General features: G+C 43.8%; 2 protein-coding genes across 3 annotated transcripts in view; one reads left to right on the top strand and one right to left on the bottom strand.

The window, feature by feature from the left end:
- Window positions 1-1,020, bottom strand: part of ARMH4 (armadillo like helical domain containing 4) — a 62,226-nt gene extending 61,206 nt beyond the window's left edge. For both annotated transcript variants that reach the window (XM_054286771.1, XM_054286773.1), the window contains exon 1: window positions 969-1,020. The gene's annotated coding sequence lies outside the window, so the exon portion shown is untranslated. The remainder of the gene's footprint in view (window positions 1-968) is intronic.
- A 10,904-nt stretch (window positions 1,021-11,924) lies between these two features.
- Window positions 11,925-24,409, top strand: ACTR10 (actin related protein 10). The gene is made up of 13 exons (XM_054286712.1): window positions 11,925-12,029; window positions 13,505-13,577; window positions 14,872-14,954; window positions 15,840-15,948; window positions 17,670-17,777; window positions 17,958-18,025; window positions 18,279-18,358; window positions 19,302-19,337; window positions 20,598-20,677; window positions 20,774-20,847; window positions 22,429-22,510; window positions 23,116-23,317; window positions 23,827-24,409. The coding sequence occupies exons 1-13, from the start codon at window positions 11,953-11,955 to the stop codon at window positions 24,006-24,008; spliced, it is 1,254 nt and encodes a 417-aa protein (XP_054142687.1). The 5' UTR covers window positions 11,925-11,952; the 3' UTR covers window positions 24,009-24,409.
- Window positions 24,410-24,938: the final 529 nt, after the last annotated feature.

Raw genomic sequence — 24,938 nt, 5'->3', positions numbered from 1 at the left:
AGACATGACATGTTTTAGGCATTATTCCCCCAGCCACCGAGCTTTGTTCGGAACGGCACACGGACCACCTATGGAAATCCCTGCTTGGATTTGCCAGTAAAAGCTGCATAGTTCCCCGTGGCTTCTGACCCGTGCCAGGTCCCCGGCACCACAGAAGTCTAAGGTCTACCGAATTCCTGAGGGATTAAGCCAGGGAGGAGGGGGTGCAGAAGAATGAGGCCACAGGGTGCAGCAGTTTCCAGGCAGCAGAAAGGACAGAAACGCCGCTCCCCAGCCTGCCTGGGAGCACAGGGACAGCACTGGGATGCCAAGCAGCAAGAAACGCTCCGCAATTCCAGCGCCTCACCTAAGGCTGACGGAAACACCGCACAGGAGAGCGGGAGGACCGCGAGTCCCTGCAGGTGAAGGCTTAAGAGCAGATTAAACGCACCTGGTCCGGCCCTTCTGCCTTGGGGTCCAGAGAAGGGGATTAGGGCCGGCTCAAGGCTTGATTACACCCAGCACAGCTCCATCTCCCCTGATGTCCTCCTTAGTCATATTTACAGGTGACTTTACACCCCACAACTGCATTCTCTCCCCACCGGGCAGGGGATCAAGTGCGAGCACCCGCCCGGGGGCTCCTCCTGCCCAGGCCCGCAGCAGGACAGACGGACAGCGGCGGTCACCCCCAAACCACCCGCACGACAAACACACCCGCACCCCCAAAGACTTCCCGAGGGACCCCAGCGGGACCCCCATCCCGGCAGGACGGCACCGCCCGCTCTCCCCGCTGCCCCTTCCCCATCCCCCGGGGCTGCAGGGACCGGCCGGGAACAAAGAGCCGCGCCGAGGATGCGCTGCCCCGCGGGCAGCCGAGCATCGCTGGGAAAAGCCACGAACCGATGGAAAACGCGAAACCCCGGGGTGAACGCTGCTCGGGGGTGGGGTGCGATGCCGGCTGTGTGTGCGTGCCCGTGTCCCGGCCTCACCTGGCTCCCGCCGCCGCCGCCCGGTGCCGGCGCCGCGCTCCCCCAGCCCCGCGGCCGCACGGGCGGAGCGGAGCGGGCCGCCCACCGGCGGGCGGTGTCGGGGGCCGGCCCGCTCCGCCCGACCCCGCCTGCCTCCGGGGGCTCCCCGGCACCCGCGGCCCCCGCCCGCAGCCGCCCCTGGCGTTTGCTGCTCCTGCACGGGGAACTTGGAGCATCCAAAGCGCCGGGGCCGCGCAGCCAACTCCGCCTCAGCGCCCGACCCGAGGAGATGCCGCTCTTTGCTCCAAAACAAGGCCTAAGGCACCCTTGAGTAGTTTTCCATCTATTACAGATTGTCCTCCAGCGTTTTCAGCTGCAGAGGTCACCTTCCCCTAATACACCCTCCGCAAAGGGGAACAACTTCTTAAATAAGAACATCCGAATTAGAAGAGCTTTAGTCAATTACCCTTTTTCTGGGTGCTTTGTTTTAAGATTCTATTTGGCCAGTAGAGAAAAGAGTAAACAGCTTTACTTATGCTTTCCTCTTCCCACCTATTTTTTTTCTTATAAAACCCCCATAACTAACAAGAGAAGAAAACCTTTACACCATCAGGTCCCGACTCACACATCGAATCATTTCACCAAAAAGCAACTCAGAAGCCCTTACCTTGACTCCAAACCCAAAAGATGAGAACAGTTCAGCTTCCTCTTGCTCCCCTAACCCCAGTGCCAGGGGCAGCACGGGCTCCCTGCTGCTCACAGAGGGTTTTATACACCCTGCTAGGCAGGGCTGCAGCAGGTGCAAGGAGTTTGAGCTGGGCAGGAACAGGTGAGGAGAGACCAAAAATAATGATCTCTCACAGGAGGCAATGGCTGGGCTGGGGGCATTTTTGGGGGGTGGAACTGCTAGGAAGGACTAGAGGGAAGGTGTGGGACAGGTGAGTTAAAATCTTGACTTCCTAATGAACATGCTCTACCACACAAAGGAAATCAGGGAATCTTCCAGTTATGATAACAAACTAAAAAAATAAACTTTTTTTCTACACAAAGGTAGATGTAACCTGCTGTCATGGATCACTCAGCTCTTAAAATAAACAACAGAACTGGTGGAAGAAAATGAGCTATTCCTTATCAACAAATTGTTCATTATTTCTTTCTGTTCACTGTGCTTCTGGTAATAACATTTATATTAGTGATTTGCTCCCTTTGTGTCTCTAAACACACCTCAAAGTTTTACCTGTTAAATTTTAGAGAAACAGTGTGTTTTCCACTGGATTCCAACGAAACTGGATCCAACCCAATTCATTTGGTTGTAGCACTGTGCATCCAATATTAAAACTTTCAAAAGACAGATTTGTTGCAAGTTAGGGCAGTTTTTTTATCAGGGAAATATTGCTAACCCCTGCATGAGTTGAAAATAAAGTGTCAAAGTGCCTGTGTCAGCAATAAACACAGCCAGTGACAAAAGGCATGAGAAAGAACTTCAGAGTTAGGCTTGGGAGAGGAAATGGTCACTTAAACAATGGGGAAAGTCCCTGTTGGCTTTGCCTCTCTGAACTGTAAAATCCGGGCAAATTATTCATTAATCAATATTACTACTGCTATCAATGTGAAAAAAAAGGATGTTTCCTCTCTCCTCTAGGGCAGATGGGGTGTGAGGGAAGGAAGAGGTAAGAGCTGCATTTTTGATGTGTTTTAAACACCATTAACTCCCAGAACAGGGACTCAGAACTCTTCACAGGTTCAACTTCTGTCCTGGCCAATTCATTTTGTCCAAGGGCTCTGGATGAGAGGAGGGGGTGGCTCAGCCATGCAGGAGGTGCCACCTCCCAAGATAAAGGTGCAGCCAGATTTTCCAGACCAAAATCAATTCTCAAGAGCAGCACTGCACCTTGTGGTGGCTCTGGGATTGCTTCCCAAGCTGTTCAGTCATTCCTGAGTGGGGAAAGGGGCAGGAAAACAGGGACCACTCCAGCAGAAATCAGAGCCCAGGGATGAATCCAGGGCTGGGCTTCAGCAGCTGCACATTTCTCCCCTGGAATTCAGAACAAGGGATTTTCCAGTGGAAGGTGTCCCTGCCCATGGCAGGGGGCTGGAATGAGGTGATTCTTAAGGTTCCTTCCAACACAAACCACTCTGTGATTCTGTGACTGTTTTCAGCCCCCATTTCTATCTAACCTTTACAATTATTGGGGAAGTTACTTAAAATGTAAAGCATGTGGAAGGGATGATTTAGTGTTCTCCAAGGATGCAGAGCACTTAATAGACTGGAGAGGTTTTCACTTCCCCCTTTGCCATCGACTCCCAACCCAGACTGGCACTGTGTCCTCTCAAGGTTAAATATTTCACTCCTAAGCACTGGAACCAAAATAGCTGGTTATCTGTGGTTTTTTCCCTGCCTAAAATTGCACATTCCCTGTACGCTGCAAGTTTCCCTTCCCCGCATAACCTGCCAAAATCAGAGGCTTCTGCGTTATCAACAAAAATATCTGCTGCTGTAAGAAAGAGGCATGATGAAAGAGGCAGAAATCAGAAATCATCAGAGAGCACTCTTTTGTTATTCCTTTGTATGGTTTGTTAGTTGGAAATACTGATTTTTAACTCAGATCAGTATGCCATGCAGCATTTGCTTTGTAGCCAAGCAAAACAGGCCCCACTTCCACAGCAAGTTAAGAAACATCCATTCCTCTCCCCTGTCACCCTTGCTCTGGGTTGAGACATTTCAGTACAATCCTCTATTGGTCTTGTCCTTCAGAACTTCTCACCTGAGATGAAGTCAGAGTCTAAATTTGGATGTAAGCAGGCTCTTTCTTCCATGCAGGTAGCGTAGCTGGGAAAGAGTGGCACTCATGTGCCGTTCCCAGCTCTGCCTTTTTAGAGGATTTTCAAACTGAATTTCACTGCTCTCAGCCTCCACTTCTTCTGTAAAACAACAATACCTAATTTTTGTAAGAGCCTCTTGTAAAATCTGTGTATTATTATAGCAGCTGGCTCTGTTGTACAAAGTAATGATACATCAGATTTCTTTCACAGGTGATATTCCTGTCACTGCCTTATTGCAGAGCCCAAAAAGTACCAACAGCACGTCCTAATTAAGAGACTAGGTCACATAAAAATTTATATGAAGATATATTTTGCCTGTATAAAATGAACTAAAAAATCACTGTCCTGACAGCAGAATGCTGCACCTTATGCTGCTACTCCTGGCACCTGTGAGGAGATGTAGCAGCTCTCCTAAGTGTGTCAGGACATGCCACAGAAGGTAAAGGCAATTTTAAAATAGTTGCCGTTAATTTTGCTGCTGAATGACTTTCCCAAATTGAATATTGGGGACATCCAGCACACAAATCAGTGCACACCTCCATCACAAGACTCACCTTTGCACCAGATGGCAACATCTGTTTTAAGGGGCCCCTCTTTTCCTACTAAACAGCAGTCACTGGAAGGAAGTAGCCATGAGTAATTCAGGGAGAGTGAGAGCAGCATCCCCTGCCACAGAGAGGGAAGTTTGTTTAAAACAACTCCAATTTGAAAAAGTTTGTGACCAATGAGTTATTTCGAATGTAACCATGCTATGGATGAACAGATTTCTTCTTCCTCCATCTGCAAACCTGGTAAATGTCAACTGCAATTGAAACTCAGTCAGGAGAATCTTTTTGGATTCCTTTCTTCCGTGTATCTCACTGCTGGCACTAACAGGAAAGCTGGGCAAGGCCGAGTGGTGCCAGTGCAGCCCCACTGCTGGCTGGGATTTACAGTAATCAATCCTACAAGGAGGCATGGGATCCAGCTTCTGCTTCCCAGCCCTCGTGTTCCTGAAGTGCTCACAGCCATGAGAACTTATTTTTGTCACCAAAGTCAGCAGATGTAACTTGGAGAGCACACAGAGCCCAGATCTGCTGAGTAGGAAATGCCATTTTTACACACTCACTCTTCAGAGTGGAACCAGGCTCCTGCTGACTGGCTCAAGGTCGCTGGAATCTGCTGCAGTTGCTCTGGGAATGCAGCCCAGGAGGACCAGAGCTCACATCCATAACGGAATCACAGCACAGGCCTCGCTCTTCTTCATATCCTTCAACAAAATTGATGTTGTAGTGCCAAGGTGCACCACATATTACAATTTCCCCAGAGATAAAGTGCTAAGGAAGCCCTCCAGGTGCATATTGGAGTCTCAGCTAAAACATGAACCATCTGTCAGTTCCCTTGGACATTTCCCCACCATCCTAAAAATTCCACTATAAAATTAGGCTGGCAATAAAAAAAGGCACTGGACCCACCACCCCAAAGCAGGATGCCCCTAAGCCCTGCTCTGACATTAAACCCTCAGCCTCACAGATTCACAGAGAGAATCAAACACAGATCTCCAAGATCATTGAGTTCTACTTGATTGTTCACACACATAATACCCAGAGGCACTTTAGAAACTGCAGCTTTCTTTTGCTTTTCAAAACTTGAGGTTAAATTAAGCCCCCAAATCCACAGGTTTTAAACAAGTGCAGTGTCAGTACTGCCAGTCCATCCCTACCCATTCTAAAGTAGCAAAGAGGGGCTGAAAACTCCCACCACAGAGACTTTTGGGGTCTTTCCTATGGATAACATATGGAATTGGGATGTCACTGTGTTTTAGAGTGAAACAGCAATGCACCAGAAAACACCAGTGTTTTCATTTTTCCCCTTGAGGATGGTTAAGACAGAGAAATACACATTTTTGTTTTGGAAACATTAAAATTAATTAAGCCAAAATCCTACAGCAGGAACCAGATCCAGCTGTTTGCAGAACCCCAAGCAGGGGGTTTTCATCCTTTTTCTCCCTTCAGAGAGTTGATACATGGATACCCTTGAATCCCTGAGCTGGGAAGGGGTGGGAAGCACTCTGTGATCTCCAGAAGGTCTAAACCTGGCTCTAAGTAAGCAATTCCCTGATTTTGCGAGGAGGGGATGGGTCCATGCCTCAGTTAGAGGGAGAGAGTTAGAGATTAGGGAGAGCTAAAGGCAAGTACACAGGCTAAGCCAGCCAACGCAAGGACACAAAGGAGCGCTTATTTTATGACCAATTAAAAATAATAATGCTGTGCTGCTGAGCTCTGCCTGGGTCCAGCTGAAATCCGAGTCCCCGCAGGGGTCCGGGCAGGCATTTTGGCTTTCAGGGAGCGCAGCATTATCTGGGCGTGCTGCTCCGTGCCGTGTTTGTGCTGCAGGACACATTCCTTTATGTTCGCAATGTTCCCAAGCGCTCCGCGGGGATTAATTCAGCGGAGAGCTGCCCGTTTCGGGGCGAGCACAGAAAAGTGATTTTCTTTATGAGAAATTTTCCCTTTTAAGCCTCCGGGCGGGTTGTGCAGCTGCCACCTCGAGGCGGCGGCGCGGAGGAGAGCGCAGCGCTGCGCTCGCTGTGACAATGCCCGGGCCGCAGGACATCCGAAAATGGGATTTTCTTCTGCCAGAGGCTTCAATACCGACAGAATCCCCAAAAAAAGGAGAGAAAAAGGACAGCGTTAGGCAAAAGGAACTGTCCTACAAATTTGGTTTTGTTGGAGCGAGTCTAGAGGAGGCCGCCGAGATGAGCAGAGGGATGGATGGAGCAGACCTGCTGCGAGGAAGGGCTGGGATAATTGGGATTGTTCAGCCAGGAAAGAAAGGAGAAGGCTTTGGGGCGACCTAATTGTGGCCTTCCACTGCTTCAAGGTAGCTGAGAGAAAGTTGGAGAGGGACTTTTTACAAGGGCATGTAGTGATGGGACAAGGGGGAATGGCTGCAGACTGAAAGGGAGTAGGTTTAGGTTGGTTATTAGGAAGAAATTCCTGGCTGTGAGGGTGGGAGGCCCTGGCACAGGGTGCCCAGAGAAGCTGTGGCTGCCCCTGCATCCCTGGAAGTGTTCCAGGCCAGGCTGGATGGAGCTTGGAGCAACCTGGGATCATGGAAGGCATCCCTGCCCATGGCAGGGAGTGGAACTAAATGAGTTTTAAGCTCCCTTCCAACCCAGACCAGTCCATGATTTTATGATATAAGAATTTTCACTGATTTCAATGGGCTACTGTTAATTTCTTGTATTTTTATGTCCTTATGCAACCTCTTCCTTGCCTGTCAGAGGTAGCACCGCTCCCAAGAGTTTCATGAACTGGCTGCACTCAGGGAATAATTTCTTATTGTGTTATGGAAATCTTGCTTTTCACTCTGCTGGACATTCTGCTTACGAGCTGGCTTAATTGTCCCACTGTCTCCTTAGACTGTGAATAATTATCTCCATTTATATTGTTATCCTGAATGTATTTATAGCCCGATTCTTTTGGGTTAGCATCACCATCTGTTTCCTCAACAGTCACATATTCGGGGGAGAGCGAGTGCTCTTCACATTATGCAAGCAGCTTTCTTGATTAAACCAGCCCGGCGTGGATGGATTTTGTTATGAAACCCTGGCACATCTCTAACTCTCAGGCTCTTATTATCAATAACTCTGAAAAGCCCATCCATTAAATTAAGCCACTTTTAAGCTGCAGCTTGCATTTCAGAACTTGTGTTAACTGTGATTGATTAATGTAATTTAAGAGGAGATTTCCAATGGACTATAAAGACGGTGATGTGATTAGCAGGAAACTCTGATCATTCCTAACCCAGGGATAATATGTTCAGGAGGAAGCCATGGGCTGTGGATTCAACTAGGGCCCCTGATTTTTGCACAACATATCTAAGCAGTCATTTTATATAAAACATTCTATTTAAAACATAAGCATAGTGACATAAATATGTAATTATAGCACAGAAAGATATAAATGGGTGAGATCTGGGGATGAAAACAGATCATGCAAACATCACGCTTAGACTTTAGTCATACATTAACTAAATTACCCCAATTTTTACACCTAAAGTATTTCAAGAGCAACAACATGAAGTATAGTATATTATGTCTTTATAGGACCCCTATAACAGAGGTACTCAGGAGGATTTTACAGAATTTGAGAGGAGGAATATTCACACTCCAGTGAGAGCACATTCTCACCAGGCAGTGACTGCACAGCTTCCCTGTGCTGTCCTTGAACAGAGAAGGCAGACAGCATTCCTGGTAGTCACTTATCCCAGAATCATGGAATACCAAGTTGGAAAGCATCCCAAGGATTACCTGACACAACTTTTCTGGGCAAAATCACAGTTGAAATAAGATGGTCTAGCACCCTGTGCAGCTGAATCTTAAAGTGTCCAATGTTGAGGGATCCACCACTTCCCTGTGGAGATTATTCCAATGGCTGATTGTTCTCATTGTGAAAAATTTACCTTGTGTCTGAACAGAATCTCTCCAGGAGCACTTGGGAAATTCTGGGATTGTTTCCCTGACAGAAAAACCAAATACAGAAAAGTTTCTTGAATATAATTCAGCCAGGTGTAATTACCACCGCGTGCATGTTCTTGGTGCACTGGGGAATTGCTCAAACATGGCAGAGTTAAGGTTCTGTTGTGGAAATGACATTTGAACATATTTTCATGCCTCGTTGTTTGCATATCCTTTAAAGTTCAGCTACATTTCCATGTTCTGCAAGGCCATAAAATACTAACCATAAAAAAAAAATTTAAAAAGCCATTAAAAACATAACACCACATGAAATCATAAGGCAAGTTGAAGTCGGTGTCACAATGTTAAATCACTGCAGGGCTTTGTTTGTTTATTTTTTCATGTGTCAGCATCCTCCACTGCTGCCTTGGCAATGATCCCTCCTCCTCCAGAATCCACTGGGTGTGTGCTGGTCCCATCACTGCTTCTGTGTCTCACATCAGCACTACAGCCTTGTCCTTGCTCCTCAGTTTCCTCTCCTAGGAGAGGATGGGAAGCTGCTGATGGGTTGTTTAAGAGTGCCTGGGCTCCTATGGAGCTGTGGGATGGTGCCTGAAGGAGAGATAGCAGGGATTTCTGAGGGATTGTGGTTTATTATGATTTCTTTGCTTTGAGAGGTCTCCCCTGAGTTTGTCACTGCAAAGTTCCCTTTCTTCACACCCTTCCTGCATTCCCTCTGCAGTGCCTGGATTCCTCATGTGTCCTCCAAGATCCCTTCCAGGATCTGCTTCAGCTCCCCCAGTCTGCACTTCTGCTCCATGCACACCAGGACCTTCTCTTCTCAGTGCTGCCTCTTGACCCTGCTTTGTCACCTTGGTGACTTTAGGGTGACCAGAAAGGGGGGAACACGACAAGGCTGTGTCAGGAGCAGCAGAGAAAGCTTTTGTGCAGAACTGCTAGCCCATGGGCTAGTGAGGGGGCTGGCCCAGGCAACACAGCAGATGGTGGCAGTGACAGCTTTTGGCGTCTCACGTCACTCCCACTCATCACCCAGCTCCCACACACCTCCACCTGCAGGGGCTGCAAATAGGAAGTGTGGATGTGGGACACAGCAAAAAGCACAGCTCCACAAGCTGCTGCAGCAGCTCACAGGTCAGGGGGGTTGTGTTCAGTGACAACAGAGCACAGCAGTGTCACCTCAGCCTTCCCTGAAATCCTCTGCCTTCATTAGCACCCTTCTCCTCCTCTGCACCAACCCTCGGGCTCTCAGCCTGGCCTGGCTGGCAATGAGCAAATCTCTAGATCCAGATCTCCAGTTAATTCCTTTTTCAATGCTTGTTTTGCTTCCCTGAAGAAGAAATGGGTCTCGTGCACTTGGCTGAAATAAATATCCAGGATCTTTTGGGGGTGTGAGCAGGGCCACAGTCACACTCCTGGACATGACAACTGCCTGAAGAGCAGCAGCTTTTACAGGTGTGCTTATTGTGGGGAAGGGGAGGATTGGCAGGGGAGAGAAGAGGGTTGTTGGGAGTGCGGCAAGCACTACCTTTGGAATCTCTTCCACAAATTATCCCAAATTTGCATTACACTGAGCAAGATCTGTTAGAAATTCCCTTTTCCCAGCCAGGGGATGCAGTCACAGAGAGACACATACCACAAACAATATTCATCAGAACACCCTTTATTGATTATATTCCTTCTACTAAGCACAGCTGATCTTCTGCCTCTCCGATCCCCTGCCTCAGGCCACCCAGTCTTGAAAGCATGGATTCCTAGAAGGTCCTGAGCTGAAAGTGTGAAAAACGCCAATCACTTGTTTTTAAAATTTTAAAAGTTTAATAGTAATAAAATGGTTATAAAAATAGTAATATAATTGGATTAGTAAAAATTTGGACAATTAGGGTTAGGACAATATGAGACAATAAAAATAAAGAATTATGGATAATCCGGGTACCTTTTCTGGGCAAAATAAGCCCAAAAAAGGACACCCATTAACAGAGGATTAACCCCTAAAAGCAACATCCTGTTGCATATTCATACACCTCATCCATGATGCATAAATTCCATTCAAACACAGGATTCTGTCTGGTCAGTGTCAGCTTCTTCCTCTGAATCCTAACAGCGCCTTTGAGGCGGGAAGTTCATTTCTTCTGACAAGAGGGCAATAAATTCTTTTTCTCTGAAAGATTCAGGTGTCCTGTGGCTGCTATCTCAGTGTGAGCCTTCTCTTTGAAAAAAGGATCCTACATAGCATAGTTTCTATTTTAACATTATGTTATAACCTAAAACTATATTTAACACAGTACTTAAGAAAATTAATACAGCATCACTTTCTAATGCAACACATATAATATTCATTTTAATATTTGCAAAAAGCCAATCATAAAATATGCATTTTTCACAGGTTGAAAAATTGGGAAAAATTTCTTCACAGAAAGGGTTGTGCAGTCCCCTTGTCCTGTCCCCAGGGAACAAGGACAGGACAAGGGGAAACGGTGTCAAGCTGTCCCATGCGCAGTTTCGGTTGAAAAATTGGGAAAACTTTCTTCACAGAAAAGCCTGTACAGGCTGCTCAGGGAATTGATGGAGTCCCCATCCCTGGACGAATTTTAAAACCATGTGGATGTGGCACTTCAGGACATGGTTTAATGGTGCAATGGACTCGATAACCTTGGGGTGCTTTTCCAGCCTAAATGATTGTGAAAAATGCATGTATTTTATGATTGGCTTTTCGCAAATATTAAAATGAATATTATATGTGTTGTGATAGAAAGTGATGCTGTATTAATTCTCTTAAGTAGTGTGTTAAATATAGTTTTAGGTCATAACAAAATGTTAAAATAGAAACGATGCTACGTAGGATACTTTTTTTAAAAGAAAGGACTCGCAGTGAGACAGCAGCCACAGGACACCTGAATCTTTCAGAGAAAGAGAATTTATTGCTCTCTTACCAGAAGAAATGGTAAGAAGAAGGCGCTGTTAGGATTCAGAGGAAGAAGCTGACACTGACCAGACAGAATCCTGTGTTTGAATGGAATTTATGCATCATGTATGAGGTGTATGAATATGCAACAGGCTGTTGTTTTTAAGGGTTAATCCTTTGTTAACAGGTGTCCTTTTTCAGGCTCGTGCTGCTCAGAAAAAGGTACCTGGACTGTCCATAGCTCTTTGTCTCTATTATCTCATATTGTCCAAATTCAAATTGTCCAAATTATTATTACTCTAATTGTATTATTTTTTTATAACCATTTTATTACTATTAAACTTTTAACATTTTAAAAACAAGTGATTGGCGTTTTTCACGGACTCGATAACCTTAGGGTGCTTTTCCAGCCTAAATGATTCTGTTATTTTCACGATTTTGCTCCAGCGGGAGCAGCCCCGGCCACGCTTCCCCCGCCGCCCTCACGCAGGGCCCGCCCCTCCGGCCCCTCATGGCGGCTGCCCAAGCTGCCCCTACTGCTGCCGGAGCGGAGTTGCGGGGAAGCCGCCCCGCACGGCGCCTGCCGCCGGCACCACGGCGCTCCCGGCTGTGCTGGAGCCCTGTAGGATGGGGCGGGAGCGGCTGTGCTGGCCCAAGGGAGGCGGCGGGGCGGTGGAGGGGCGGACAGGCGCTGCGGGCAGCCCGGCGCGCCGGGAGCAGGAAGGGCCCGGTAGCGGCGGCTGAGGGAGGGGAACGGGAGGGAAGCGGGGAAGGGAACGGAGGAAGGAGGAGGAGGGAAACAGGGAGGCCGGGCCGCGATGCCGCTGTACGAGGGGCTCGGCAGCGGCGGGGAGAAAACCGCTGTGGTGATCGACCTGGGACAGGCCTTCACCAAGTGAGTGCCCCGCGCTGCGGCCGGGATTTGGGGGTGTCCGGTCTGCGGAAGGGAAACATTCAGGGAGACCTCAGAGCCCTTTCCAGTGCTTAAAAGGGCTCCAAGAGAGCTGGAGGGGGATTTGGACAAGGAGCTGGAGTGACAGGACATGGGGAATGGCTTCACACTGCCAGAGAGCATGGTTAGATGGGATATTGTAAAAATAATTCTCTGTGAGGGTGTGAGGCCCTGGCACAGGGTGCCCAGAGAAGCTGTGGCTGCCCCATCCCTGACAGTGTCCAGGACCAGGTTGGACAGGGCTCGGAACACCCTGGGATGGTGGAAGTTGTCCCTGACCATGACAGGGAATTAGAATAAGATGGTTTTTAAGTCCCCTTCCCATCCCAAGAATAATTATGTGAGGTTTTCCCCTTTCTGTCTTGATCTGTGTGGTGTGGAACTGGTAATGAACAGCCTACGTTTTTAATGTTGTGGTTTAGATTAAAACAAGATTTAGCTCTAGTGCTGAAGCAGGAATTCTCGCTATTTTTTTTAGTATTTCACCTCGTGGGCCAAAAGCTTTGTTACCTGGGAATGGGAGGATTTAGCAGAGCCTTCATGGATGGGGACAGGTGATTCCCATGGGTGGATTCACATTGACAGCTTTTCCCAAGTTTGGGGTGTTTGTGGGCTTTTATTCCCTGGGCATTGTTTATCCAATAAAACCCTCTTTTGGAAATGCCTTTTCCCTGAATAGTGCGTTTTTAGGATCTGTTTCCAGCCTTCATTCTGATAGAAGTAATAGCAGCTGAATTGGATGAGAAATGTTTGTTCTGTTGCAAATAAGGCTGAAATTAGCTGAAAGTTCAAGGAAAACTGCCTGTACACATTGGGACTGCACAAGCATCTGTTTGAGACAGAAGAAGAAAATTAAATTCTGAATTCAAGAAATTCAAAATTCTGCTTCAAGATTTTTTTTTTTTCCTGAACTGTTCCAAGATGTTGACACTTGCCAAATCCCAGAATCAAGCACTAATTGACTTTTTGCATTAAAAGTGCTCCAAGTCCAGCAGCTTTGCAGAAAACTGTATTTTTCCTCAGAGATTTGTAGTTACTGGGAGTTACCAGGGTGAAACAAATATCAGGCACTGAGGCTAAAATAGACTTTGAATTTATTTTGCTTTTAACTTCAGTACAGAGTTCTTGTGTGTTTGAGGAAGACCAGGTGGGTTTCTGGAAAGTTTGATTTGGGGTTGCTGCTGTTTTTATCCTTTTGTTGAGAGAGTCAATAAAAAAGATACAAAACATTTAAATTTAAATTTTTAAATTTATCTCATCTTTAAATTTATCTTAAAGTGGTTGGATAGGAAAAGTGTGTGCAAAACCCCTCTCTGCAGTAGGAGAATTCCCTAATTCATTACTCTGTGATGGTCCCCAGGCCCAGGGGATCAAGTGATGACTTCAAATATTTTAATAAAATCAACATTTTCTTTCAGGTGTGGGTTTGCAGGAGAAACAGGACCCAGGTGCATCATCCCCAGTGAAATCAAGAAACCTGATGCCTCAAAGGTGAGCTGGTTTTATGGTGTTTGTTATGGCATAGAAAGAATTTTGTAGATGTTTTTTCTGACCATCAGAAGCCATTTTTCACTGCCTGAATAAAATATTCTGAAACTTTATTATTACATTTTTCATTATTTTAACTGCTGCTATTAAGAACTGTGGGTAGGTGCAGGTAAGTGTGATGCCAGTGCTCAGTGCCCATGGAGCTTATGTTTTGGGGCATTGATTGAGAATAAATAACAATAATAACAATAATAACAATAATAATAATAATAATAATAGTTCTTTTCATTTAGTAGAGGTTGGAAAACTAATTCTAAGTTGCCTGTGTGAAAAATTAGCATTAATTAACTGGAATTCAGTGGTAGGGTGGGTTTATGTGGTGTTTTAAGGACAAAGCAAATCAGGCAGGAGTGAATATTTATATATAATCTCAGATAAAATATATATTATGTATTTTATATATTCCTTTATATATCCTCTGAATATATGAATATATATATAGACATACATATACATACATATGTATAATATATATTTTTATATATTATATATAATATATATTTATTCAGATATTTATATATTATACATATATATTATATATAATATATAAATATTTATATATTATATACAAGATATTTATATATTATATATTTATTTTTAATACAATATTAAATATTTAATATACATTTTATAATTTATATATTATATATACATTATATATAATATGTATAATATATATTAAATATTTAATATTGTATTATTAAAATATATTTTATATAATATATGTATATTTATATATAATATAATATAATATATTTATATTATATTTATCTAATATTTATATTGTCTATAATATATAAATATATTTATATTTATATAAACATATAGATTTATCTAAATTATATATTTAGATATTTTATATATAAATATATGCATTGTATACAATATATATTGTAATTTACATATTTTATACATATTATATATATTTATATATATTATAAATATATTTATATAAATATATATTTATTTTATATACAATTTATATATTTATATATATTTATATATATAGATTTATAGATTTATAAATGTATTTATTATATACAATATATTTTTATTTAATTTATTTATATATAAAATTATTTTATATAAATATATAAAAATAATTTTATAATAGTATTTTATAATAATTTATATTATTATATAGAATAATTATTTGTTTCTATATAATTATTTATATGAAAATAGAAATAATTACTGCCCAGCATTGGAGCTGACTGTGGATATTTTCTCTTCCCAGCCTGTCAGGGTGGTTCAGTACAACATCAACACAGAGGAGCTGTATTCCTACCTGAAGGAATTTATCCACATGCTGTATTTCAGGTACAGAGAGACCTTCCAGGCCTTCCCTGAGCACTTCCAGGGCTGTGAGCAGGGGATGGGCACTGCCTGCTTTGATAAGAACACTGAGATAAGGCTTTGCAAGGGGCTGCCTGGCTGTGGTGCTATGAGGTTATCTCACAGAGAGTTGCTGTCCTGCAGCAGCAGTTGCTCTGTAAGAGCAGGGGGTGTTTGATAAATGACCTTTGAGCTGAGGGGTTTATAAAGGGCCTAGAAGGGGAAGGCATTCCCTCAGGAGTTGCATTGATTTGGGGAGGGCTGAAGCTGCTGTCAGTGCAGAACTCTCCCCACAGTGGTTTGGAAGGAGGAATCTTTACCTGTGGAATGTTTTTACCTCAGCAGTACATCCCTTTATTCTGTTTTTAGTACCCTTGGTGAATAATGAAATTGGGCTTGGTCTTTTCTCTTTGCTTCCAATCCATATTTTTCCACAGTGAAAACCATCACAGGGAAACCAGGATTTAATTTCTGTGCCTCAGATCTGCTGTGGGCTGGGTTGGTTTCTTCTCCTGTCCTGGGCCAACACTTTTCAATTGGAATCAGGACAATTTCATCCTCTTCCACTGAAATCAGAGCGTCAGAGTATCATCATTCTTATGTGCTTTATGACACTGGACAAGCCATTGATGTCTTATTCTTGTGTTATTTTATATTGATTTAGAAATGTATAATGAATTCCCTGACTTTCTTTTAGGAAACCACTGAGGTTTTTAGATTTGTGAAAATCTTTGGGGTCTGCTGTAGTAAATGTATCTAAATGCAAATCTTTAGGATTTTTGAGGAAGATGGAATATGACTGTAGAACTGATCTCATAATATCTGCTTAAACTTCCCAGATTTATTTTGCACATCTTTGTCTGTTTTTAGGCACCTGCTGGTGAATCCCAGGGACAGGCGTGTTGTGATCATAGAGTCAGTGCTGTGCCCCTCACACTTCAGGGACACCCTCACCAGGGTCCTTTTCAAGCATTTTGAGGTGAGTCTTGCACAGAAATGTGCACATTTGCTCCACTTACCAGGAAGAATTTTGCTGACAGTCAGTACCAGATGTGGGAAATAAAAATGGAAATAGTGGCAAAAGAGTGAGAGGCATAAAAAAGAAAATTCAGATGATGGTGTGAGGAAGTAGGGCATGGAAGTTGGATTAAAGACCATTTTGTTCCTTTCTGACTCTTCATGGGGCCACAAAGCAGCAGCAGCAATTAGCAAGGCTCTGCAAGGTTTCCCTGCCTTGGAGATAACACAGCTCACAGTGCACTGTCCCAGACAGATCCAATAATCCCCATTGAGCCCTGCCTGCAGCCAGGATTTCTATTTAAACACTTCTAGTGCTCTGTCAGCAAATCTCCTGATTTCTGCCACAGTCAATATCTGCAACATGGCTGAGCTCATTTGGAGAGGAACTTACCTGAAATCAAATACCTGCTCTGCCTAATCAGCCTTTGTGAAGAAAAGCTGTGGGGAGAAAAAAAAAAACCTGTGGCTACTCCTGGATCCCTGGAAATGTCCAAAGGTCAGGCTGGATGGGGCTTGGAGCAACCTGGGACAGTGAAAGGTGGAACTGGATGGTCCTTAAGGTTCCATCCCACCCAACCAATCAAGGATTCTGTGAAAAGTCTGAACCTAATTCTTGTTTAGTTGTAACATAAAATGTTTTAAAAGGTGACTCCATGCTTCTTCAGTTCAGACAGGAGAAAGTTCAAGGTGTTTCTATAAAATTAATGAAACCAGTTTGACTTCACTGTCCTTCCACAGCACAGTTACCAACTAAGCTCAAACTCCTGCATAATTCTTTCTTACTATTGGTAAAATTTTCTGATAACTTCACCTTGCTGAAAGATTTGAGTTGATTATTTGAGTTTTTTCCCCTAATCCCTTTTGCAGTAATAAAATGTCTCAGCTAAAGCACATCCCATGCAAAATGGTTTGTTGAAAATGGCTCAGGTATTCAGTCATATTTTGATGGAGAGACTTTGTAACATGTTGAGAAGTCAGTTCATACTGATAGAAATTGAATTCTCTCTGATTTCTATTTTTCTGCTTGGTGCAAAGAGTGGTTTATTAATACAGGGTCAATATTTTACCTTCTGGCTCTGGGTTAAGGATCAGTATGGTTCCTGTAAGTGCAGGATTTATTGAAATTTCTTACTTATTTCACACTTCAAAGTGTTCTTTTAATGGAACTGTTGCTTTGTAGGAAACTTGATTGATGGAATTCTGGAAGAAGGAAGTAATTCTCATGTAATTTCAACTTAAGTTTCCACATTGTTTTTATGAGAGTGTTTCAAACAGCCTCTTCTGTTTGGATGCAGCAGTGTTTATTATAAAGCACACTTTTATGGATTTTTTAGCTCTTTTATTGACATCTTCAAGTTTTTACAGCTTTTGAAGTGGCTGTATTTCAGCTTCTTTCATTTTTTCAATAACAATAAGAAACTGGACCCGAGTTTTATAGCCAACACTTGCTTTTCTTGCAATCCATCATTACTGAAGTACCTGGTGTGCACCACAAAGAAGATGGACACAGAATCTGCAGTCCTGGTGTATTTGTTCATTAGATTACTACTGGAATAATTCAAGATACAGTTGTTTTGGTTTTGCTTTTAAAATGCCATTCAGGGAAGGCATCAGTGCTTTGTTTCTTTTTTGTTTCTTTTTTCCCCCCTTCTGCCAACTTTGCTTTTGTTATTTGTGTAGGTACCTTCTGTTTTGTTTGCTCCAAGCCACCTGATGTCTCTCCTGACACTGGGGATCAACTCTGCCATGGTGCTGGACTGTGGATATGCAGAAAGCCTGGTGCTGCCTGTATCCTTTCTTTTCAGTGGGGCTGCCATGAAACATGAGATTTTTATTGACTAGAAATTCACTTTGGACAAAAGCAGTTAGAAGGTGGCAGATGCAAGGGATTGTAGAAGGGAAAAGGCATTTTATTCCAGCAGACTGAAAACTAATGAAAAAGAGGAGAATTTCCTGAACTTGCTGTAGATCTATGAGGGAATTCCAATCCTGAGTTGCTGGGGTTCCCTTCCCTTGGGAGGAAAGGCCATCCACAAGTAAGTTCATAGTTACCCATTCCAGATTACAAATTATTTATTTGTGAAAGTTCCTCTTTGCCCATGAGCAAAAATTCCTTTTCTAAATCATAACTTGCTGTAACATCATCCAATTTTTAGAGCTAAAACTGTGCAGCTGTAACTGATGTGGTAAAATCTGTGGGAATGGGGTGTCCTTAGGATTATATTTACAAGGATGTAACTGCAAGGAATGAATCCTGTCCCTGGGTTCATGGATGTCTCTCTGTTTCAGGGAGCTGGAGTACCAGCTGCTGGAGCAGTGCACGGTGGACACAGGACTGGCCAAGGGACAAAGCCTTCCCTCTGTGATGGGTAAGGACTGGGGTGGGCAATCTGTGCTGGGAGATCCTAAACCCATTTTATATTCTGCTCTGGGGACAGAAAATAAAATGGGTTTAGTATTCAGTGTGTCTGCTGTGGCCTGCCTGCATGAGTTCTGTCTTGGCATCCTGGATCAGGAGCAGGAGGTTGCTGTTCCCCTGTACTCAGCACTTAAGGCCACACCTGGAGTGCTGTGCCCAGCTCTGGGCCCTCACTTTGGGAAGGACACTGGGACAATGGAACATGTCCAGAGGGGCTGGAGAGGGGCTGGGAGCACAAACCCTGTGAGGAAGCCCTGAGGGAGCTGGGGGTGCTCAGCCTGGAGAAAAGGAGACTCAGGGCTGCCCCCATCGCTCTGCACAGCTCCTGAAAGGTGCCTGTGCTCAGCTGGGGCTGGGCTCTGTCTGCAGCAGCACTGACACACCCAGAGCACACAGCCTCGAGCTGCACCAAGGGAAATACAGGCTGGATAGCAGGACAAAGTGTTTTACAGAAAGGGTGAGAAAGTTCTGGAATGGCTGCCCGGGGAGGTGTCACCATCCCTGGGTGTGTTTAACAAAGCCTGGATGTGGCACTGGGTGCCAGGGCTGAGTTGAGCTGTTGGGGCTGGGTTGGACTTGATGATCTTGAAGGTCTCTTCCAACCTTGTAATTCTGTAATTTCACAAGTGTATTATTCTTATGATAAATCTCTTCTCCCAGCAGTTTTGAATAAAAGCTGAGATAAAAGTTCTGCAGTAATTTTTCAGTCAGTTTTGAGCAAAGACAAACTTATTTCTGTTCTTAATATCTTCTCTGCTTTGGAAATCTTTGAAAGCTGCTGTCAGAGTGAAAGTTTAATCTATTCAATGTAATTCAAACTTAGAACAAAAGGTTTTTTTTAAGTAGGAAGAGAATTTAAGAATGAAACTAAGTTTTTTTTTTTCTCATTTCAGGCTCAGTCCCAGAAGACATAGTAGAGGATATAAAAGGTAAATATGTTTGCTTTGTATATCTCTATAGTGGAATGTGATAATAACAAGTGTGCAATATTTTACATTTAGGAATTTATTTCTCTTCTCTGCTGTATTTATTACCTTATATGAACTTGTGTTGTTCTTCCTCTTTGAAAGCAAAACCAAAACCAGGTTTTGAATTCCTCTTTCACTTTAACCTCTGTGTTGTTGAGTTGCAACTTTTAGATATATTTGTTAGGTGGGCACAGAAAGAGGATTACACTGTTGTGTTGTCTTGTTTATAGATTAACTAGAAAGGCTCAGTTTGCTTTAAAGTCAATTTTTCAAAAAAAAAGTATTTATAAAAGATGTTTTGGTGTGTTCAGGTAGGCAAGAGGAGACAAGAACTACATTTACGACACCAGAAAAAGTAGATTCTTTCTTCGGGAGAACTTGGGTGAATTCCTATGTGATTGTTACAACAGAGAGAAAAAGATGTTTCTCCTAGAAAACAGTAACTAGTGTGTATCCCTTGGGTCAAATTAGGAAGAAATCCTTCAGTCAAATGCAAAATAAATGCAGCTGGTGCTTTGTGAAATGGAAGTTGCTTTTCTGATTCCTGGACTTGCACACTTTTTCTGATGAGTTGTGTTTTCTGTGCAGTCTTTTGGAAGCAGAGACCCCAGGCTGGGGATGAAATTGTTGCTGTCTGTGTTGAAGGGTTGTTCCTTTGTGACAGCAGTTCATGGGGAAGATGCTCACCTGTGCCAAATCCCATAATGAAGTGTCCAATAACAGTGGCAGCTGGGATACAAATGGGGCTGGGCTCTGTCAGTGTTGTCTGGAAGCAGAAAACCCCTCTGGAGTTCTCAGGGTGTTGAAGAGTTGCAGTAAGGAAAATGTTGCATGGCAGGAGCTTGTTTAGGGAATGAGCAATGCCTCATTTGAAGCTGTGGTGCAAAGGCTGCTGTGAAGGCAGGATACAGCCCCTGGCACCTTGAGGCACCATTAGGAGCATCCCTCTGGCTTTACATCTTGTGTGGTTGGTGTGAGAAAGGACAGGCAGGATTTCCAACATGATTTTAGTGTCAGCTTTGTTTAACTTGTGATCTAGAGAGCACCTGAACTCTGCTGGAGAGGAGAGACTGCTTCTCTTGGCATTTATTTGATAATATCTTGGACCAGCAAGGGCCTGGAGTGTGTGTTCTTCTCTAAATTAAGAAAATTACTGGTTTTGCTGGTGATGAAAGGATCCGGGGCCTCACTCTGCCCTTCTGTTCCTTCCCCTCTGCTCAGTCCGCACTTGCTTTGTCAGTGATCTCCAGAGGGGGCTGAAAATCCAGGCAGCCAAGTTCAACATTGATGGCAGTGCTCAGGTGAGTGGAGGATGAAGCTTTTCCTGCTCTTTAGAGGTGGCTGCAGCCTTTTGGGGCTCTGAAATAATAATAATACAAGTTTGGTTTTGTTTCCAGCGTCCCTCACCACCTCCAGACGTGGACTATCCCTTGGATGGAGAAAAGATTCTCCATGTAGTTGGCCCCATCAGGTGAGAAATGCCATGGCAGAGTATTTGTCATTATAAGGATATATTTCAACTCTAAAAGCACATAAATGTAGCCATGATATATTCTGAAAAATCCTTTTTTTAGGATTTTTCCTCCTGAGAAGCTGAGAGGCCTCAGGAACAGAATGTAAACATTGATTATCTGCTGCTGTGGGATGCAACAGGGGCATCTGTGATTGGTCTCATGTGGTTGTTTGTAATTAATGGCCAATCACAGTCAGCTGCCCAGACTGTCTCAGTCAGTCACAAGCCTTTGTTATCATTCCTTTGTTATCATTCCTTTTCTATTCTTAGCCAACCTTCTGATGAAATCCTTGCTTCTATTCTTTTAGTATAGTTTTAATAGAATATATATAATAAAATAATAAATCAGCCTTCTGAAACAAGGAGTTTCAACATTCTTGTCTCTTCCCTCCTCCTAAGCCCCTGTGAACACCATCACACATAAGTTTTCATAAAATTGGATTTTAATGAGACACTTGCATATGCTTTTATTGCCTCTAAAGTGAAAGCTGCGTGCTGGGCACAGTGCAAGCCCATCATGGGAGGGGGTGGCTTCTCCAGAGCCCCAAGAGAGGGTGAGAACAGAGAGGTTGGAGGGATGGGGGAACAGAAATGTGTGTCAAAGCCTGATAAGAGGACAGGTTTAGTGATGTGAACAGGGCATTTGAACCTGGACAAAAGGAGGCTCAGAGGAAACCTCACTCTGCAGCTCCTGCCAGGAGGATGCAGTATTACAGCAGCCTGAGGAGGTCTTCAGGTGAGAGAAGGATGAGAATCTTGTTTGATGATCAGAAGGCTGGATTTATTGATATATGATATATAATACATTATAAGTATACTAAATAGAATAAAGAGAGAAGTTGCAGAGCTTGCTAAGCTAAGAATAGAATAGAAAAGAATCCATAACAAAGTTCTGTGTCCAGGGAATGTTTCCCGAGCTTGCTTCTGTGATTGGCCCTTAATTGTACACATGGAACATGAACCAATCACAGGTGCATCCTATTGCATTCCACGGCAGCTGATAATCATTGTTTGCATTCTCTTCTGGGGCCTCAGCTTCCCAGAAGATGGACAAATCTGAAAGAAAGGATTTCTATGAAAAAATGTCTGCGACAGATGCAGCCAGGGAACAAGGGACAGGACAAGAGTGAAGGGCCTCAGGTTGACTTGGGGAGGTTTAGATGGGATACTGGGGAGAATGTCTTCACTGAAAGGTTGTAAAGCACTGGAACTGCCCAGGGCAGTGGTGGAGTCACCATCCCTGGAAGTGTTCAAAACACACCAAGTGTGGATGTGGCACTTGGGGACGTGGTTTAGGAGTGAGCAAGGTGCTGATGCTGGGTTGAGGGCTGAATGTGATGACCTTAAAGCTCTTTTCCAAAGATTCCATGACTGTCCCAAGGAGCCCATGATTGTCCCCTCCCTGCTGGCACTGCTGTGTGACAGGAGTGACAAAGGTTGGAGCAGAGGGCTGGAGTTACCTGCAGCTCTGCTGTGCCCCAGTTCAGCCCAGTGTGTTCTGCTCTCATTAACACTCACTGCCTCCTGTCTGTGCCACAGAGACTCCGTGGTGGAAATCCTCTTTGAGCAGGATAATGAGGAGACATCTGTTGCCACTTTGATCTTGGATTCACTGGTTCAGGTACTTTTATATTAGAAACAGTTTAGGGAATGCCTCCAGCCTTGGACAACCTGCAGTTAAAAATGACTCCAGACTTTGAATCCTGCAGGCTGCTGGTTTACCTGTGGTGGAAGAAAAATTAATTTGGACATCTTTATTGCAGGCAGTATATTAAATTTAGTGCAGAATTTTTTCTTGGTGTATACAAATGCTTCACTTCTTATTATATTTAGGAAAAAAAATGCATTAGAAAACCACTATAAATGGAAATTTTCATTATGTGGTGGTGTATATATGTTAATTAAAGTTGGCTCCCTGTAGCTATTGATGCCATTTAAATAAGTTTGCAGAGATGCAATTTATTGGAGAGCCATGGACTTGGCTGATATGAGAAACATTTCAATTAGAATTCTTTATGAAAACAAATTGTTTAAGAAGTTCTGTGCCTGGAGCCTTCACCTCTGTACCTCCAGGCATTTCCCTTGCATTTCTCTTGTTATGTTGGTTATTTTCCAGCTAAATATGGGGGGCATAGAAATGGGCTGACTTTCTGAGAGATCTCTGAATGTCTCCCAGCTCAGGCAGTTTGATTTATTTGGGTTTTTTTGTGTCCCTGTGTGCATTAGTGCCCCATAGACACCAGGAAGCAGCTGGCAGAGAACCTGGTGGTGATCGGGGGCACTGCAATGCTGCCGGGCTTCCTGCACAGGCTCATGGCTGAGATCAGACACCTGGTGGAGAAACCCAAGTACAAGGAGGCTCTTGCCACCAAAACCTTCAGGATTCACACTCCCCCTGCCAAATCCAACTGCGTGGCCTGGCTGGGAGGTAAGAATGGGAACAACTGGGAAGCAGGGCTGAAAAAAACCCCTTTCAAGTGGGATTTGTGAGTAAAACCTTGTGTTTTTAGGGTTAACAAACCAGAACAGTTTCTGTGTACCAAATTCTGTGGTGCTTTTCTTCCCTGGTCAGCTGCTGTGGGCTGGATCTTCTCACAGCTGGTGGGAATTTGTGGTGCAACTTTTTGGGGGTAAAAATTGCCCTGAACACAATGGGGTTTGGTTGAAGTGCTTCAAATAAAAACTTTGTTGTAAGAAGTGGGTCAGCCAGGCCAGGTTTGCTGTCAGAGCAGAGCAGATGATTCCTTGTTCTCAGTTACTTTCCAGGGATATAAATGGGAGCAGTAGCTGGGCTAATGAGAAGGAAAGCAGCAATATCCATTCATCCCTTTAAGTTTAGGGGCAGAGCTGAAATATCCCAGTGAAGATTCTTGATGGGAAGAAGCAGAAAGAGAAATTCTCCATGGAATTAATGCAGATTTTCTTTTTGTTTGGCAGGAGCAATTTTTGGAGCTCTCCAGGACATCCTTGGGAGCCGCTCTGTGTCCAAGGAGTATTACAGCCAGACCGGCCGCATTCCTGACTGGTGCTGCCTCAACAACCCCCCCCTGGAAATGATGTTTGATGTTGGGAAAGCACCCCCACCACTGATGAAAAGAGCTTTTTCCACAGAAAAATAAGCACTTAAATTCCACTCAAGGATTCTGCCTCGTTTCAGCTGCATCCATGTGCTTTGGGTTTTTGTTCATTAATTTGTGTGTAACACTATTAAATATGAACAGTGTGGGTGTTGTCAGGGTATAGGCACTAACACTATTTAAAACCCTGTCCAGTTATAGTTTACAGACTTAACTCTGGCAGCTCCTCTGCTCTTTTGTCTTGTTTTGGAGAAATTCTGTCCCCTCACGAACTGTTCCCTACTGAGTTGTTTATTATTTATCTGCATAGTAAATGGCATTGCTGAGAGAATTTGGTTTAAGATATTTTCATTTTAAGCATGTTGAGAAGAATGAACAGCACTAGGGAAACATCTGTGGGAATTTTTAGTGCCAACTTCTGTATTAAAGTATTCCACCCTTGAGTCACATGTGAAGAAATGGTTTGGGGCTGTTTAGCAAAGGTAGTGGAACGTTATTTCCCTTGTTGTAAGAGTTTTAGCAGAGAACTCTTCTGCCTGTAATCCTCTCATAGTGCTGAGCTAAAACCTCCAAGAAAAATTCCAGCAGTGTAAGATTATAAATGAATTATAAACAGGTTTGAAGTCATACTTGACTCACGGTGACTGAGGTGTAAATCCTACCCTGAGGAGCAATTTTTGTCTCAAATTTGGGAAGATAAATATAACATTTTTGGGGTGGTGAAGCCTTTCATTGGCACAAACATGCTTTTTGTGACAGATCTCCCCCTGCTGCCTGCTGCCCACCTGCTGTGTGTCTGAAGCACGACTCTGCAAGTCAGATATTTAAAGAAATCCTCTTCTGGTGAACCCTGGCACAGGGAATGTGCTACAGCACTCCAGTAACTCCTGCATGGCTTTGTCATTGTGTTTTGCCTTAACAGGTGCTGTTAGTTTTTATAGCTGTGGGGTGAGGTTGGTGTTTCAGGGATCA

The sequence above is a fragment of the Melozone crissalis genome, unplaced genomic scaffold (genome assembly GCF_028551555.1).
Source record: "Melozone crissalis strain CALT ecotype California unplaced genomic scaffold, PUWL_Pcris_2 ptg000056l_1, whole genome shotgun sequence".
Classification (NCBI taxonomy): Eukaryota; Metazoa; Chordata; class Aves; order Passeriformes; family Passerellidae; genus Melozone; species Melozone crissalis.
Note: the sequence above shows the minus strand (reverse complement) of the source record. Positions and strands in the feature narration are given on the sequence as shown.

Bases quoted from the DNA above. Each gene is read 5' to 3' on its own strand.
- ACTR10 (XM_054286712.1), top strand. From the start codon at position 11,953: ATGCCGCTGTACGAGGGGCTCGGCAGCGGCGGGGAGAAAACCGCTGTG. The intron at 17,778-17,957 runs GTATCCTTTCTT...AACTTGCTGTAG, and splicing joins CAGAAAGCCTGGTGCTGCCT to ATCTATGAGGGAATTCCAAT. The intron at 22,511-23,115 runs GTACTTTTATAT...TGTGTGCATTAG, and splicing joins TCTTGGATTCACTGGTTCAG to TGCCCCATAGACACCAGGAA.